Source organism: Vulpes vulpes, chromosome 13 (genome assembly GCF_048418805.1).
Source record: "Vulpes vulpes isolate BD-2025 chromosome 13, VulVul3, whole genome shotgun sequence".
Lineage (NCBI taxonomy): Eukaryota > Metazoa > Chordata > Mammalia > Carnivora > Canidae > Vulpes > Vulpes vulpes.
The window spans coordinates 139589613-139603051 of NC_132792.1; the positions used below are offsets into that span (position 1 = coordinate 139589613).

The following is a 13439-nucleotide window of genomic DNA, read 5'->3' on the forward strand; positions in this document are numbered from 1 at the left end:
GTTGCAAAGGAAAAGCTATTCAGTAGATTCAGCTAAATACAGTTAACTCCTATGTCAGTAAAAAAAAAAAAAAAAAAAAAAAACTTAAAAGCAAACTAGGAGAAAATACTTGAATCTAATATAATCCAAGCATTAACAACCTTAATATATGAATGTACAAATCTATATATATGCTAAAACTTTAATAGAAAATGATCTAAGGTCAAGGTTGACTAAATAGAAATTATCATTCGTTAGTAAATATGACAGAGGTTCATCCTTACCAGTAACAGCAACAAAAAATCCAGTTGAAACGATGGGATACAATTTTCTTCTGCTGAAAATGGCCAGGATTTTTTTTTAAAAAGTACTTTATTTGCAGGAATGCATTGAAATTCTCATGGAGCTTGTTGCACGGTTAATCGGTTCAGTCTTTCTTTTTAAGAACTCTGGCATTATATATCGGAAACCTGAATGCTCTTAACCCTTTGGATGAGTAACTACCTTTTACACAAATATTTAAGATCGTTCTAGGAAAGTATTTCTAAAAAGTACCCTGGAGAAATAATGAAATTCAAAGTTACATATATCCAGGATCTTAGCTATGCATTTTTTAGTAGTGAAAACTTAGTAGCAGTCTAAATATCCAGTGATAATGGAAAAGGTTAAATAAATGTTTGTTCACAATACCATGAATTTTCTCTGCCTCTTTTAAGACTTGGCAGTAGAGAATTGGGTAAATCCTGCTCCTCACTTAAACACATGCTAGAATCAGTCTTTCCAAGACCCCATTTGTTTCCCGGTTTTCTTAATTCTGAAACCCTATCTCCTTGTTGATAGACACCAGCAGGGTATGAAGATCATTTTCCCATCTCCTTGTTGATAGACACCAGCAGGGTATGAAGATCATTTTCCCATGTCTATACCAATATTTCATATTATCCAGCACACTAATTTGTGTTCATCTAATATATGTAAAATGATACCTCATTGTTAGTTATTTTTGTTTTTCCCCAGTGATTAGCAAAATTTAACATCTCCTTATTGTTTCACAGCACAACACCCATTCATTAATTTGAAGTAGTCTTTGTACAGAAATCACTACCTTTGATGTTAATTAAATATACTGTTTGAATTCATGACTTGTGCTTTGGCAGTGTTGTGTTCAAAAGTCCTTCCCTACCTCAAAGTCTGAAAGTTACTTTCTGGCCAGTTCCCCTACCCATTCTATTAAATGTCCCCCCACCCCAGCCAGGCTCAGGTGGCCCTGTGACATGGCCTCTTAGCACTACACTACACTGGCTGCTGTTCTTTGGCCTGGTGGTGGTCCACAGGCAGAAAAAGAAATTCCCAACTCTCTTTCCCATCCATGCTTTTCTGCTCTGGGGTGCTGTTTCTCTATTACAATAGAATTTTAACCCCCTTCTCTGGCCTCAGGAGAGAGGTTCTCTCACTTTTTTGTTATTTTGACACATCTGTTGATCTGCTTGCTTTTGTGGCTTTTCAAAGATTGAATTTAAGACAGTCAGCCCTAAACAATAGATTATTTGTTTCTGCAACCTTTTTAAAGGTTTTATCATGACGTGAGAAAAAGCTCATAATATAACAATGAGTGAAAAGCAGGATGCAAAACTTTGTATAGCATAATCTCAGTTGTGTGTCTATACACAAGAACATGTATGTGTTTCTACGTATGTGTAAAGGAAAAAATTCTCCTAGGCCAAATGTCAGTAGTTATTTCTGGGCTGTGGAATTATGGATAATCTTTATTTTCTTCATCCTAACTTTTACGTATGTTCCAAATCCTGCCCCTCCAACTTTTCTTCAGTGAGATATATATATTTTTTAACCAGGAAATTTCATTTTTAAAAAATTGGTTTTGCTCAGCCATAAGGTACTTTTAGACCATTCGAAGTATCTTTAGGTATATCTGTATTTAGTTGTCCTGTGGGTTTATCCTTTTAGATTAATCTGTATAGTTTTCTACCAAAATGCTGTTTTATCTAAAGCTTTGAACCTATGTATGGGTTTAAGCCCATTTTTTAATGCTTTGTTAAAATTTACTTAAAAGTTTTATTATGAAAAATTTCTAACAAATTAGAATAAATGAACCCATATACCCATTCCCCAGATTGAGCAGTTCATATTTTGTCAGATTTGCCCTATCCTTTTTCCTGAAGTGCAAAATAAAATAAACTACATACATCTTGATAGTAAACTCATAAATATATGTACCTTTAAAATATATTTACCTACAAGGGCGCCAGGCTGGCTCAGTCAATAGAGCGGGCAACTCTTGATCTCAGGGTTGTGAGTTCAAACCCCATGGCGGGGGTAGAGATAACTTTAAAAAAAATAAAATCTTTAAAATACATAAAAATATACATATACCTGCCAATCAATAGTATCTTTTCTAAGACTACTTCATAAAATACACCCCCAAAGATTTTTCTCTTCTGTTCTTCAACCTCCCAAACCAGGATTCTGGGTTTCCGCCGAGCCCCCTTGGTGGTTGGCAGATTTGTTAATCTACGGACAGAAATCAAGCCTGTTGCCACGGAGCAGCTCTTGAGCACCTTCCTAACAGTAGGTAAGATTATAGAGGACATTTAAATAGGGGAAGAGTTAATAAGTTAAGTGGGACATCATTGAGCAAGCTGGTTTGTGATTTATAAGAATTGAAGAACTCGAGAATACAAAAGCAAATCAGGCCACTTGTCCTCAGGCTACAGGGGAAATGGATCTAATGGTAGACGGCCAGAAAGTGAAAGTTTTCCTTTATGTGTACTTGGTTGTGTCTGTGAAGTTAGGAAGTGAGGTAATTTGCTGATAGCCTAATAAGTAGGTAATAACTTTATTTCCTTTTGCTTGATCTTGAGGTAATCTCAAACTCAGAATTTGGCCTAAATCTGTGGTGTGTTTATCATTGACTTGGTGTTTTTTTTTTCACATACATGTACTTTCTTGGGAACTATCTCCCTAGAATTGAGGAAACCATAAGGCAGCTCTGAAAGAGGGTCAGAAATGCCCTTGTATGGTTGTGTTCGGACCTGGAAGATCACCACTGCCTTCTGCTACCCTGCAAAGGGGCAGCCTATGACTCAGTGTGCATGGACATGGCTCTGGTTCCTTTGGCCTCTGTCCTCTGTTCTCTCACTCTCAGATAAGGCTGCTGAGCTAAAATTCATACTCTTGTTCTTGTAGGCACAGTGAGAATGGGAAGATTTTAGAGTTGCTGTGGTCTCTTGTCCCAGCCTCATCACGGTGACATTCTCAGTGACACAGTGCTCTGCATTATAACTGTTGAAACAGACATTGCCAGATGAATGTCACCTTGCTTTGCTAGAATGAATGGATTTATATTTGAAATGAGGTGAAATTGAATATTTAAAGGCCCTGTGACAGAATCATCATTCAGAATTTAAACCTACAAGGCTAAGGCTAAGGCTGTTCTTACAAATAACCCAGTGTCACTGATTTGTTTCATGTGTTTTCTAATCACTTTTGCTTGTCCAATTTTATGCTCAGGCAAACATGAATTCCTGAAGGATGAGAGGAGGTCAAGAAGAATAGGCCAGAGTCCCTGCTCTCTGGAGACTCTTAAAAGGTTAACTCTCATACATGGTGCCAGGTGTGGGGGAGGGAGAGGCCAGGAAAAGGTTTGTAGAGGAGGTTATTAGCAACTAGACTGAGTATTGAAGAATCAGTAAGAGCTACCCAGGTAGCAAAGAAGACGCTCATGATAGGAAGTAATGATGGGAATGAGGGCCTAAAGACCTGAAAATACACAGGATTGGTACAGGAGTGAGCTTCTGGATACACCTTGCAGCACAGGGCAATGTCTTAGGGGGAGCTGTCATAATAAGACATCATGGACTATGTGACTTAAACAGTAGAGATTTATTTCTCACAGTTCTGGAGGCTGGAAGTCCAAGATCAGGGTACTAGCATGGTTGGATTCTGGTCAGAGCCCTCTTCCTGGTTTTTAATGAGCCATTATCCTGCTGTGTTTGTCTTATAGCAGAGAGAATGAGAGAGGAATTGTCGTTCTGTCTCTTCTTAGAAGGGCACGAATCCTATCATGAAGGCTCCTCCCAAAAGTTCCACCTACAGATACCACTGTACCACAGTGTACAGATACCACTACACTGAGGATCAGGGGCTCAACATAGGAATTTGGGGGTACATAAACATTCAGGCAGGTAGAGGGGTTGCACTGGAGATAGGTTTTAAATAATCAGCTGACCTTAGCACAATTTTTAAAAATATGTTATTAGATAACTTGACATAATAACTAAATCCTGTGTAACCCTTGCAACTTGACAAAGCACTTTCACACAGTTACCTTATTTTGCTCCTCTTGACAAAAGAGTACAGTAAGTAAGGGAGATTTACCCACATTTTATACTGAGAAAGAGACTTAGGAGAATTCAAGGGCTTTCCTGAGTCACATAGCTACTGACTGTTAGCCAGGATTCAAACCTGGATTTTCAGATTTTCAAATATTTCATCTGCTTATATTCTTAGACATTATTTCAAAAAAAATTTATTTCACTTCTGTGTGGTAGGCTCTGAACTAGGTGCTGAATATCCAGAGATGAATGACACCTCCTTGCCTTCCAGGAGTTTCATCTGATGGGGAAGCCAGACCTGTATAGGGTGCCCATGACAGCGTGGAAGGGAAGAGGAGATGCGAGGCTTATGGTTCCTTTAGTGAAGGTGGTGTTTCATCCAGGTCTTAAAGGGAAAATGGCAATCCCCCAGGGAGGTACAGTGGGAAAGAATGACCTAGGTGTTTAGACTCTTAACCTTTTTAATATTACAGACTCTTGGCATGCTAGAGAAGCTTGGAGATCTTGTCGCACAATAACATTTTTAAATAGATTAATTCGAATACGTAGACTTATAAATGAAACCAATAATACTGAAATCTAGTTTTGTTATAAAAAATTTGAAAAAGCGGGATGCCTGGGTGGCTTAGCAGTTAAGCTCCTGCCTTTGGCCCAGGGCATGATCCTGGAGTCCTGGGATCAAGTCCCATATCAAGCTCCCTGCGTGGAGCCTGCCTCTCTCTCTGTGTCTCTCATGAATAAATAAACAAAATTCTTTTTAAAAAAATTGAAAAAGGATGTTTGCAATATACTAGCATGAGCTTTGTTATTATTTAACAAGATCTAGCAGTAATCTAGTAACTGATAATTTCAGGCTGTGAGTATAAATGATACTTTTTGCAGTGTCTGCTAACATATGAAAGTCTGATTTCTTCTGGTGAAAAAGTCACAGATAATGCTAATACCACCATGGTTTGCTTCCAGCTATCATAATTGAAGGAATGCTAAGTTTCAGATAGAAGTTAATAAAAATAAAGGGGTGCCTGGGTGGCTCATTTTGTTAAACATCCAACTCTTGGTTTCAGCTCAGGTCATGCATGATCTCAGGGTCATGAGGTTGAGCCCCAAGCTCAGCATGGAGTCTGCATAAGACTCTTTGCTCCTCCCCCCGACACGCATGCTGAGTGCACTCTCCCTCTCAAATAAGTAAGTCTTTAAAAAGTTAATAAATAAAAATGTAATTTTGTTCCCATCCAGTGTACAGGTTCTCCTTGACCCTGTTTCAGGTGGAGGACAGCATGTAGACAGGGTTGAGGAGAAAAGCCTATGGGAAGCTCAGGGGACTGTGTAGTTCAGCTGAAGTAAAGGGAGGTGTGGGGCTGGTGAGGGAGGAAGACACGTGGTCAGGACAGTGTCACCAATGGGACTCGTGCACAAAGCTTAGAAATGGAGACTTGCTCCTCAGACACCGGGAGGACATTAAAAGAGCTGGTGCGTGGGAAAACCAGATTGGAATTTTGGGAAACCAGCCACAGCAGCATCAGCATCATGGAGGATGTACTGGGAAGGGGGTGAGGTGAGAGCCAAGAGCCTGTGGTGGCGGCTGCACTCGCTGCATGTGCAGTAGGAGCCACAACTCAAGCAAAGACTGGAAAGGAAGTGTTAAGAGACACTCAGGAATTAGAATGGAACGAATTTGATGAACATTTGGGCTGAGTGGGACAATTGAGAGAGAAGGAAAAAATAAAGAATGATTCTCCAGTTCCTAGATTGGATGACTCAGTGTATAACAAAGCTGTTAGCTGTCTTAGGAATGTATGAAAGGGGACAGACTCAAGGAAGTGAAGAGGAGGAAGATAATGAATCAAATTTTGGATATTTTGTTTCCTTATGTGAAATAATAAGAGATACATATATTTCTTATGTGCCTAGCACAGAGCTTCCAAAACCCTGGTAAATTCCTAAGCCGTAAGAACACAAGAGTATCTCTTGTTCTAATAAGGTGACTCTGAGTGGGTTGATCAGCAGAAAGACACGCCATAATTAGAAGGTTGCAATTTACAGCTCTGTACCCCCTCATTCTCCAGAGATGGGGGAGGGTTTGAGAATAGAGTTAATATTTAATCATACCTACATGAAAAAGCCTCCCTAAAAATCCCCATGGTATGGGGTTTGGAAGTTCCCAGGTTGGTGAACCAGGACACTTCCATATGCCATTGACCAGGCCCCAAACTCCCATGAGGACAGAAGCTCCTTTGTTGGGAACTTCACTCTGTGTATCTCTTCATTGGGCTTTCAACGTGTATTCTTTGTAATAAACTAGTAATCTAGTGAGTAAACTGGTTTCCTGAGTCCTGTGAGCCTCCCCAGCAATTTTTTTTTATTGAGGTATGATTAACATACACATTTTTATTAGTCTCAGGTATACATCATAATGACTTGAATTTTTATATATTGTGAAATGATCACCACAATGTCTAGGTTAACATCCATCACCATACATAGTTGGGGATTTTTTTTTTTCTTGTGATGAGAACTTAAAATATTTATTCACTTAGCAGCTTTCATTATAGTAGCATTAACTATAGGGGCCATGTTATACTTTACATCTCCGGGACTTACTTATCTTACAACTGGAAGTTTGTGCCTTTTGACCCCTTCGTCCATTTTGCCCACCTCTGGCACTGTTCTGTGTATCTACAAACTTGGTTTTGGATTGCTTTTGTGTTTTGTTTTTAGATTCTACATATGAGTGAGATCATATGGTATTTATCTTTCTCTGTCTGACTTGTTTCATTTATTAAAACGCCCTCAAAGTCCGTCCAAGTTGTTGCAAATGGCAAGATTTCATTCTTTTTTAGTGGCTAAATAATATTCCATTGTGCATATATAGTACATTTTCTTCACCCATCAGTGGATGTTTGGGTTGTTTCCATATCTTGGCTGTTGTAAATAATGCTGCAGTGAACATGGAGGTGCAGATATCTTTTGAAGTTAGTGGTTTTTTCCCCCAGATACTCAGAACTAGGATTGCTGGATCATATGGTAGTTCCATTTTTTAATTTTTTGAGAAACTTCCATAGTGTTTACCATAGTGGCTATACCAATTCACATTCCCACCAATGATACACAGGGTTCCCTTTTCTGCGTATCCTCGCCAACAGTTTTTATTTGTCTTTCTGATGGTATCTCATTGTGGTTTTGACTTGCATTTCTCTGATGACCAGTAATGTGGAACATCTTTCATGTACCTACTGGCCGCTTGTATGTCTTCTTTGGAAATGTCTCTTCAGATATTTTGCTCATTTTTTTTTTTTAAGATAGCTATATTTAGCTATATATCTATTTGAGAGAGAGAGGAAGCATGAGCAGAGAGGAAGGGCAGAGGGAGAAGGAAAAGCAGACTCTGCTGAGCAGGGAGCTCAACTCGGGCCTGGATCCCAGGGGCCCGGGATCATGACCTGAACCAAAGGCAGACACTTAACCAACTGAGCCACCTAAGCATGCCTTTTTTTTTTTTTTTTTTTTTTAAGATTTTGTTTCTTAGAGCCTGTGAGCACACAAGCAGGAGCAGACAGAGATGGAGAAGCAGACTTCTCATGGAGCAGGGAGCCTGATGCAGAGCTCAGTCTCAGAACCCTGGGATCATGGCCTGAGTCAGCCACTTAACTGACTGAGCCACCCAAGCACCCTGCTTCTGCTTATATTTTTTAATCAGATTGTTTTCTGCTTTTGAGTTGTATGAATTCTTTATATATTATGGATACTAGCCCCTTTTCATTTTGTTGATAATTTCCTTTGCTGTGCAGAAGCTTTTTATTTTGATATAATCCCACTTGTTCATTTTTGCTTTTGGTGTCCCATCCAAAAAGTCATACATAATCCAGACCAATGTCAGAGAGCTTACTGCCTCTGTTTTTTTTTAGGAGTTTTATGGTTTCCTGTCTTCCATTCACTTTTGAGTTAATGTTTGTGCGTAGTATGAGGTAGTGTTTCAGTTTCATTCTTCTGCATATGGCTATCCAGTGTTCCTAACAGCATTTATTGAAGAGACTGTCCTTTCCACACTGTATATTCTTTTGCCCTAGCAAATGAATCAAACTCCAAGATGGGGCTCCTGAAAAGCTCTGATTTATAAGCCAGCCAGTCAGAAGCGCAGGTGACAACCCAGACTTGCAACTGGCATCTGATTTGGAGCGCAGACTTATGGGACTGAGCTTCTCACCTGGGAAATCTGATGCTGTCTCTGGGTAGAAAGTGTCAAAATTGAGTTGAACTGTAGGATACCCAGCTGGTATCCAAGAATTGCAATTCTACACAGTGGAATTGAGTACAGAATCAATGTTGGTCTGAATCTTACCTTGACAGCAACGTCCAGGAGTAAATGTTGGCTAGTCATTTAGGTACTTAAGACTTTAGTCTACAGCTTAGGGAAGAAGTATGGGCTGGAGGTATAGATGTGATCATTATAGGTGGTAGTTTGTCTAAGGAGAACATAGAGACCAAGGTGATAAGAAAACCAGTTATAAAAGTCATAAAATCCAGGAAATGATAAAGGATTCAGAGCCTAGGTTAATGGCAGGAAACAGAGATATTGAAGTCTGGAAAGATAGGTTGGCCAGGTTATTAATAATAAAATAGCCAGCATTGATTGGTCTCTAACATTGTGTAAGGCTTTGTGCTGAGCATTACCATGGATTATCTCATTTACTCCTCACAACTCAAAGGTAGGAGACTAGTATCCATTTTACAGAAAAAGCTTAGAGAGATTAAATTACATGCCCAAAGTCTTATGCCTGATAACTATTGATAGTCTATATTTTAACTCCAGAAACTTGACCCTACTTCCCACTCAACCAATACACCATACTCTATTCACTTATGAAGGTTTCCTACCAAAGCAGTGTTTTGGTTTGTTTTTTAATCATTTTTTTGAATCAGTAATACATTTACATAACTCAAAACTTTAAAACAATATTAGAAAGAGTGTAATGAAAAGTTTTCCTTTCATCCCTCTGTTCCTTCTTCCCAGTGGTCATCTCTATTGGTAACTTATGTCCTTTTTGTATGAAATATGAATATATATTTTTATTTAACTCTGCCATTTTATAAAACGTCACAGTGTACATTCTTCTACATCTTATTCTCTTACCTAATATATCTTGGAAATCCATCTATTATCACATAAGAGCTTCTTCATTCTTTTGTTGTTTTACCAGCTGCAAAGGGCTACATCATATGGATCTACCATAATTCATTTAACCAGACCTTTATTGGACATGTAAGTTCCAATTCTTTTTTTTTTTTTTTTACCATCAGTGTTGCCCAGAATTAACGTGTACCTATGTTACTTCATATGTAATCAAATATATCCAGAAGTGAAAGTGCTGGGCCAAAAGGCACATGCACTTTTCATGTAGATTTCAAACCAGTTTACATTCCCCGAAATGATGTGTGAGAATACCCCTCTTCCACTAGTGTCACCAACAGTGTGTCACCAAACTTTTGTCTATTTCACATGCAGCAATTTTTTATTAAAGAGCCATTTGTATTTTCTTTTGCCTGTGTTTGTGTATCCTTTATTCATTTTCAGCTCTGCCACTGGTCTTCTCAATTTATAAGAGCTCATACACAGGGAGGATAGTCCTTTTTGATGTAAGTTGCAGAGATGGTCCAGAGTCCCCTGGATTCCTTAATTGTTAACACTTTTGAACCATTTGAGAATAGTGTGCAGACATGAATACTACATCAGTGAATGAAGACTTCAGTACTTCCCAACCACCAGGAGCCTCTCTTCTACAACCACGTTCAGTCATCAACAGCAAGAGACGAACATTGGTGCAGCATCTGCCCCACAGACCCTATTCAGATTTGCCACTTGCCCCTGTAATGTCCTGTATTAAGTCAAGAGTTCAGTCTAGGATCCCACTTGGGTTACTTGTCATGTCATTTTAGCCTCTGTTGGTCTAGAACAAATCCTCACTCTCCTTATTTTTTTGTGACCGTGACACTTGGTAAGAGTACAGGTCAGTTACTTTATAGAGTATCTCTTCATTTGGTTTTGTCTGACATTTCCTCATGACTTAAAAATGTTGGCAGGAATGCCAGAGCAGTACTGTTGTCATCTTCTGGGTACATCCTATCAGGAGGCACATGACGTAGATTTGTTGGTGTGTTCCCATTATTGGTGATGTTAACTTTTATCCCATGATTAAGATGGTAGGTATCTGTAAGGTTTCTTCAGTGTTAATAAGTATTTTATTAACTGAGTACTTTGTAGTGAGATAGTCTAGAACTATGTAAATATTCCACCTTCATCAAACTTTAACCTGCCAGTTTTAGCATTCATTGATAGCTCTTGCCTAAATCAATTACTACTGTGATAGTTGTCAAGTCGTTATTTGCTAATTTTATCATTCCTTCTAGACTTTATAGTTGCCTTTCTGTTAAAGGGGAAAACTCTCCACTGTGACCCACATTTACTTAGTTATTTGTTTGTTTATATCATATAAACTCTCAGACTCTTGATTTACTTGGAGTTATGATTTGCTATTATTTATTTTGATGCTCAAACTGTCCCAGGTTTGACTAGCGGGAACTCGCACAAACTGTCCCATATGTCATTTGGAGTGTCCCCATCATTCTCTCAGTGCTTCCTTACATGTGGCATAGCATTATGACCCAGGCTCATCTTGTCCTTTCTCTGCCCCAGCCCTAGAGTCACCTGTTTCTCCAAAGAGCCCTGGGTTCTTTTAATATAGTAGTAAAATGATCATTACAAACTAATATGTGGGGGAAAAAAAAAAAGAAACTAATATGTGGGGCAGCCCGGGTGGCTCAGTGGTTTAGCACCGCCTTTGGCCCAGGGCGTGATCCTGGAGACCTGGGATCGAGTCCCGCGTCAGGCTCTCTGCATGGAGCCTGCTTCTCCCTCTGCCTATGTCTCTGCCATTCTCTCTCTCATGAATAAAGAAATAAAATCTTAAAAAAAGAAAAAGAAAAAGAAACTAATATGTGAGTGCTAGGTGTGTACTACAATTACTGCCTGGTTGCCATTGTTTCCAGGCTCCCTTGAGGGACAGAGGTAGGATAGCTGTATACACACACACACACACACACACACACAAACCTATATCTTTTTCTATATCCTGTTCAGACTAGTAGCTCCAGTTCTAATTCAATACCATAAGATTTATTCTGACTTTCTCCCTTTATGTTAATCTCCCTTCTCCATCTGTGAGAAACCTGGTTCCCATTACCCTCAGTGTGTTTATTTACATGCTTGATACCCTACCCCCACCCCCAAGCACCCAAATTCCCGGCCTAGAGTCTGCTCCATATAGGTCCACTCTCCCTCCTCTGGGCACTCTGGCCAGTGTCAGCCCTGACAGAAGAGGAGAGGGCATGACTTTACCCAAAGTGAATTCAGAAAGATCTCCATAACACCACTTTACTCCTGGGAGAGGGACTGGGTAGCAGGGACAAAGTGCAAGGAAACTTGCATAGATACCCCCTCGTGCCTTTTGACATTTTTTTCACCATGTCCTTTTTTATTACCTGTATAGATATACATTTATTTAATGGATGTTTAAATATTCAGGATCATTGTTTTCACAGTATCTGTTCAACTTAGCTGCTCCTTTCTATATCATTAGGGAGTACGTAGAGTCTTCTTTTTGCCTTAAGTGTATTTGGCTCCTTTCTCTCCTGTAGGAAATAATACTTGTTTCTACGGGAAGTGTTATTACTGCCGGGAAACAGAGCCAGCTTGTGCCGATGGAGACACGATGGAAGGATCTGTCACACTTTGGCTCCCAGATGTGTGGCCTCTGCAGAAACACCGACACCCATGGGGCAGGACTTACCGAGAGGGCAAACTGGCCAGGTAATTGCTTCAGTGAACTCCACCTCGTTCTGTCCGAGGCCTAGCCAGCTGCCATGCCTGAGTAGGAGCCAGAGGCTCTGTCCACAGAGTTAAGGGTTTGGAGCAAACCTGTCAGGCATGGACATCTCTGTGTTTAAAACAGAGCCAGGTACAGGGGTGCCTGGAGGGTGCAATCAGTTAAGCCTCCAACTCTCGGTTTCCACTCAGGTCATGATCTCAGGATTGTGAGATTGAGCTCCACGTCAGGCTCTCTGCTGACTGTGGAGTCTCTCTCCCTCTGCCCCCCTCTCCTGCTTGCATTTTCTCTCCCTCTCTCTCTCACTCTGAAAACAAAACAAAAAACAGCGCCACGCACAGTGCTGGCACTCACTCAGTAACCCTGTGGTGCTCCTTGCCTTCAGGTGGGAGTACGATGAGAGCTACTGCGATGCTGTGAAGAAAACATCCCCATATGATTCTGGACCCCGCCTCTTGGATATCATTGACACCGCTGTCTTTGATTACCTGATTGGCAATGCTGACCGCCATCACTATGAGAGTTTTCAAGATGATGAAGGCGCTAGTATGCTCATCCTTCTTGATAATGCCAAAAGGTAGGACCACAGGACTATCCTTGTCAGTTAGGGCTTTCTGTGTATACAAGGAGGACGTTTTCTAGGGTATCCCGGGAAACATTGAGAACACAGTTGACAGAAGGTGTCCTTCCCGTTTGTGGTAAGGGTCTTTGCTTTTGGCGCCCATGCTTCTATCCCATTCAGGGTTCATATGCCCTCCAGCCTCAGGGATCTGAGGATTCTAAAAAACGGAGAAGTGGGTTTTTTTCCCGAGGAGTCAAAGACTCCGTGATTCTCAACACAGACAGCTGGATGCCAAAGTCTTCTTTGATGTGTTGCTACTTGTGTCATCCTTCCTTGACTATGATGTTTAGAACCTTGAGAGATACATATTTAATAAAACATGAAATTTAATTCCTGTTAAATTGATTCTATCCAAAGGTTCATGCAATTTAAAAAACTAATTTGTTTGATAGGATGTTTTGCTATGTTTATGGCATTGAGGCCCAGACTTATTGCAATCATGAGAAGAGAAGTTCCTTTTGATATAAAAAAGCAAGTTACTTTTATCTTGATTAAGACAATCTTCCTTATTTTGAACAAATGGATGGTCCCTAATTTTTTTAAGCATGACCTTTTTGAAGAGTATATTACATTTCCAGTTTGCCCTTTGCATTCTCTGAGGCACTC

The 13439-nt window shown here is 39.9% G+C and overlaps 1 protein-coding gene across 7 annotated transcripts in view; it reads left to right on the forward strand.

The window, feature by feature from the left end:
• FAM20B (FAM20B glycosaminoglycan xylosylkinase) overlaps window positions 1-13439 on the forward strand; it is a 40476-nt gene that overhangs the window by 19685 nt on the left and 7352 nt on the right. For all 7 annotated transcript variants that reach the window (XM_072733121.1, XM_072733123.1, XM_072733120.1 and 4 more), the window contains 3 exons: window positions 2460-2569; window positions 12024-12195; window positions 12597-12788. In XM_072733121.1, the coding sequence (XP_072589222.1) occupies window positions 2460-2569; window positions 12024-12195; window positions 12597-12788 (474 nt within the window). The remainder of the gene's footprint in view (window positions 1-2459; window positions 2570-12023; window positions 12196-12596; window positions 12789-13439) is intronic.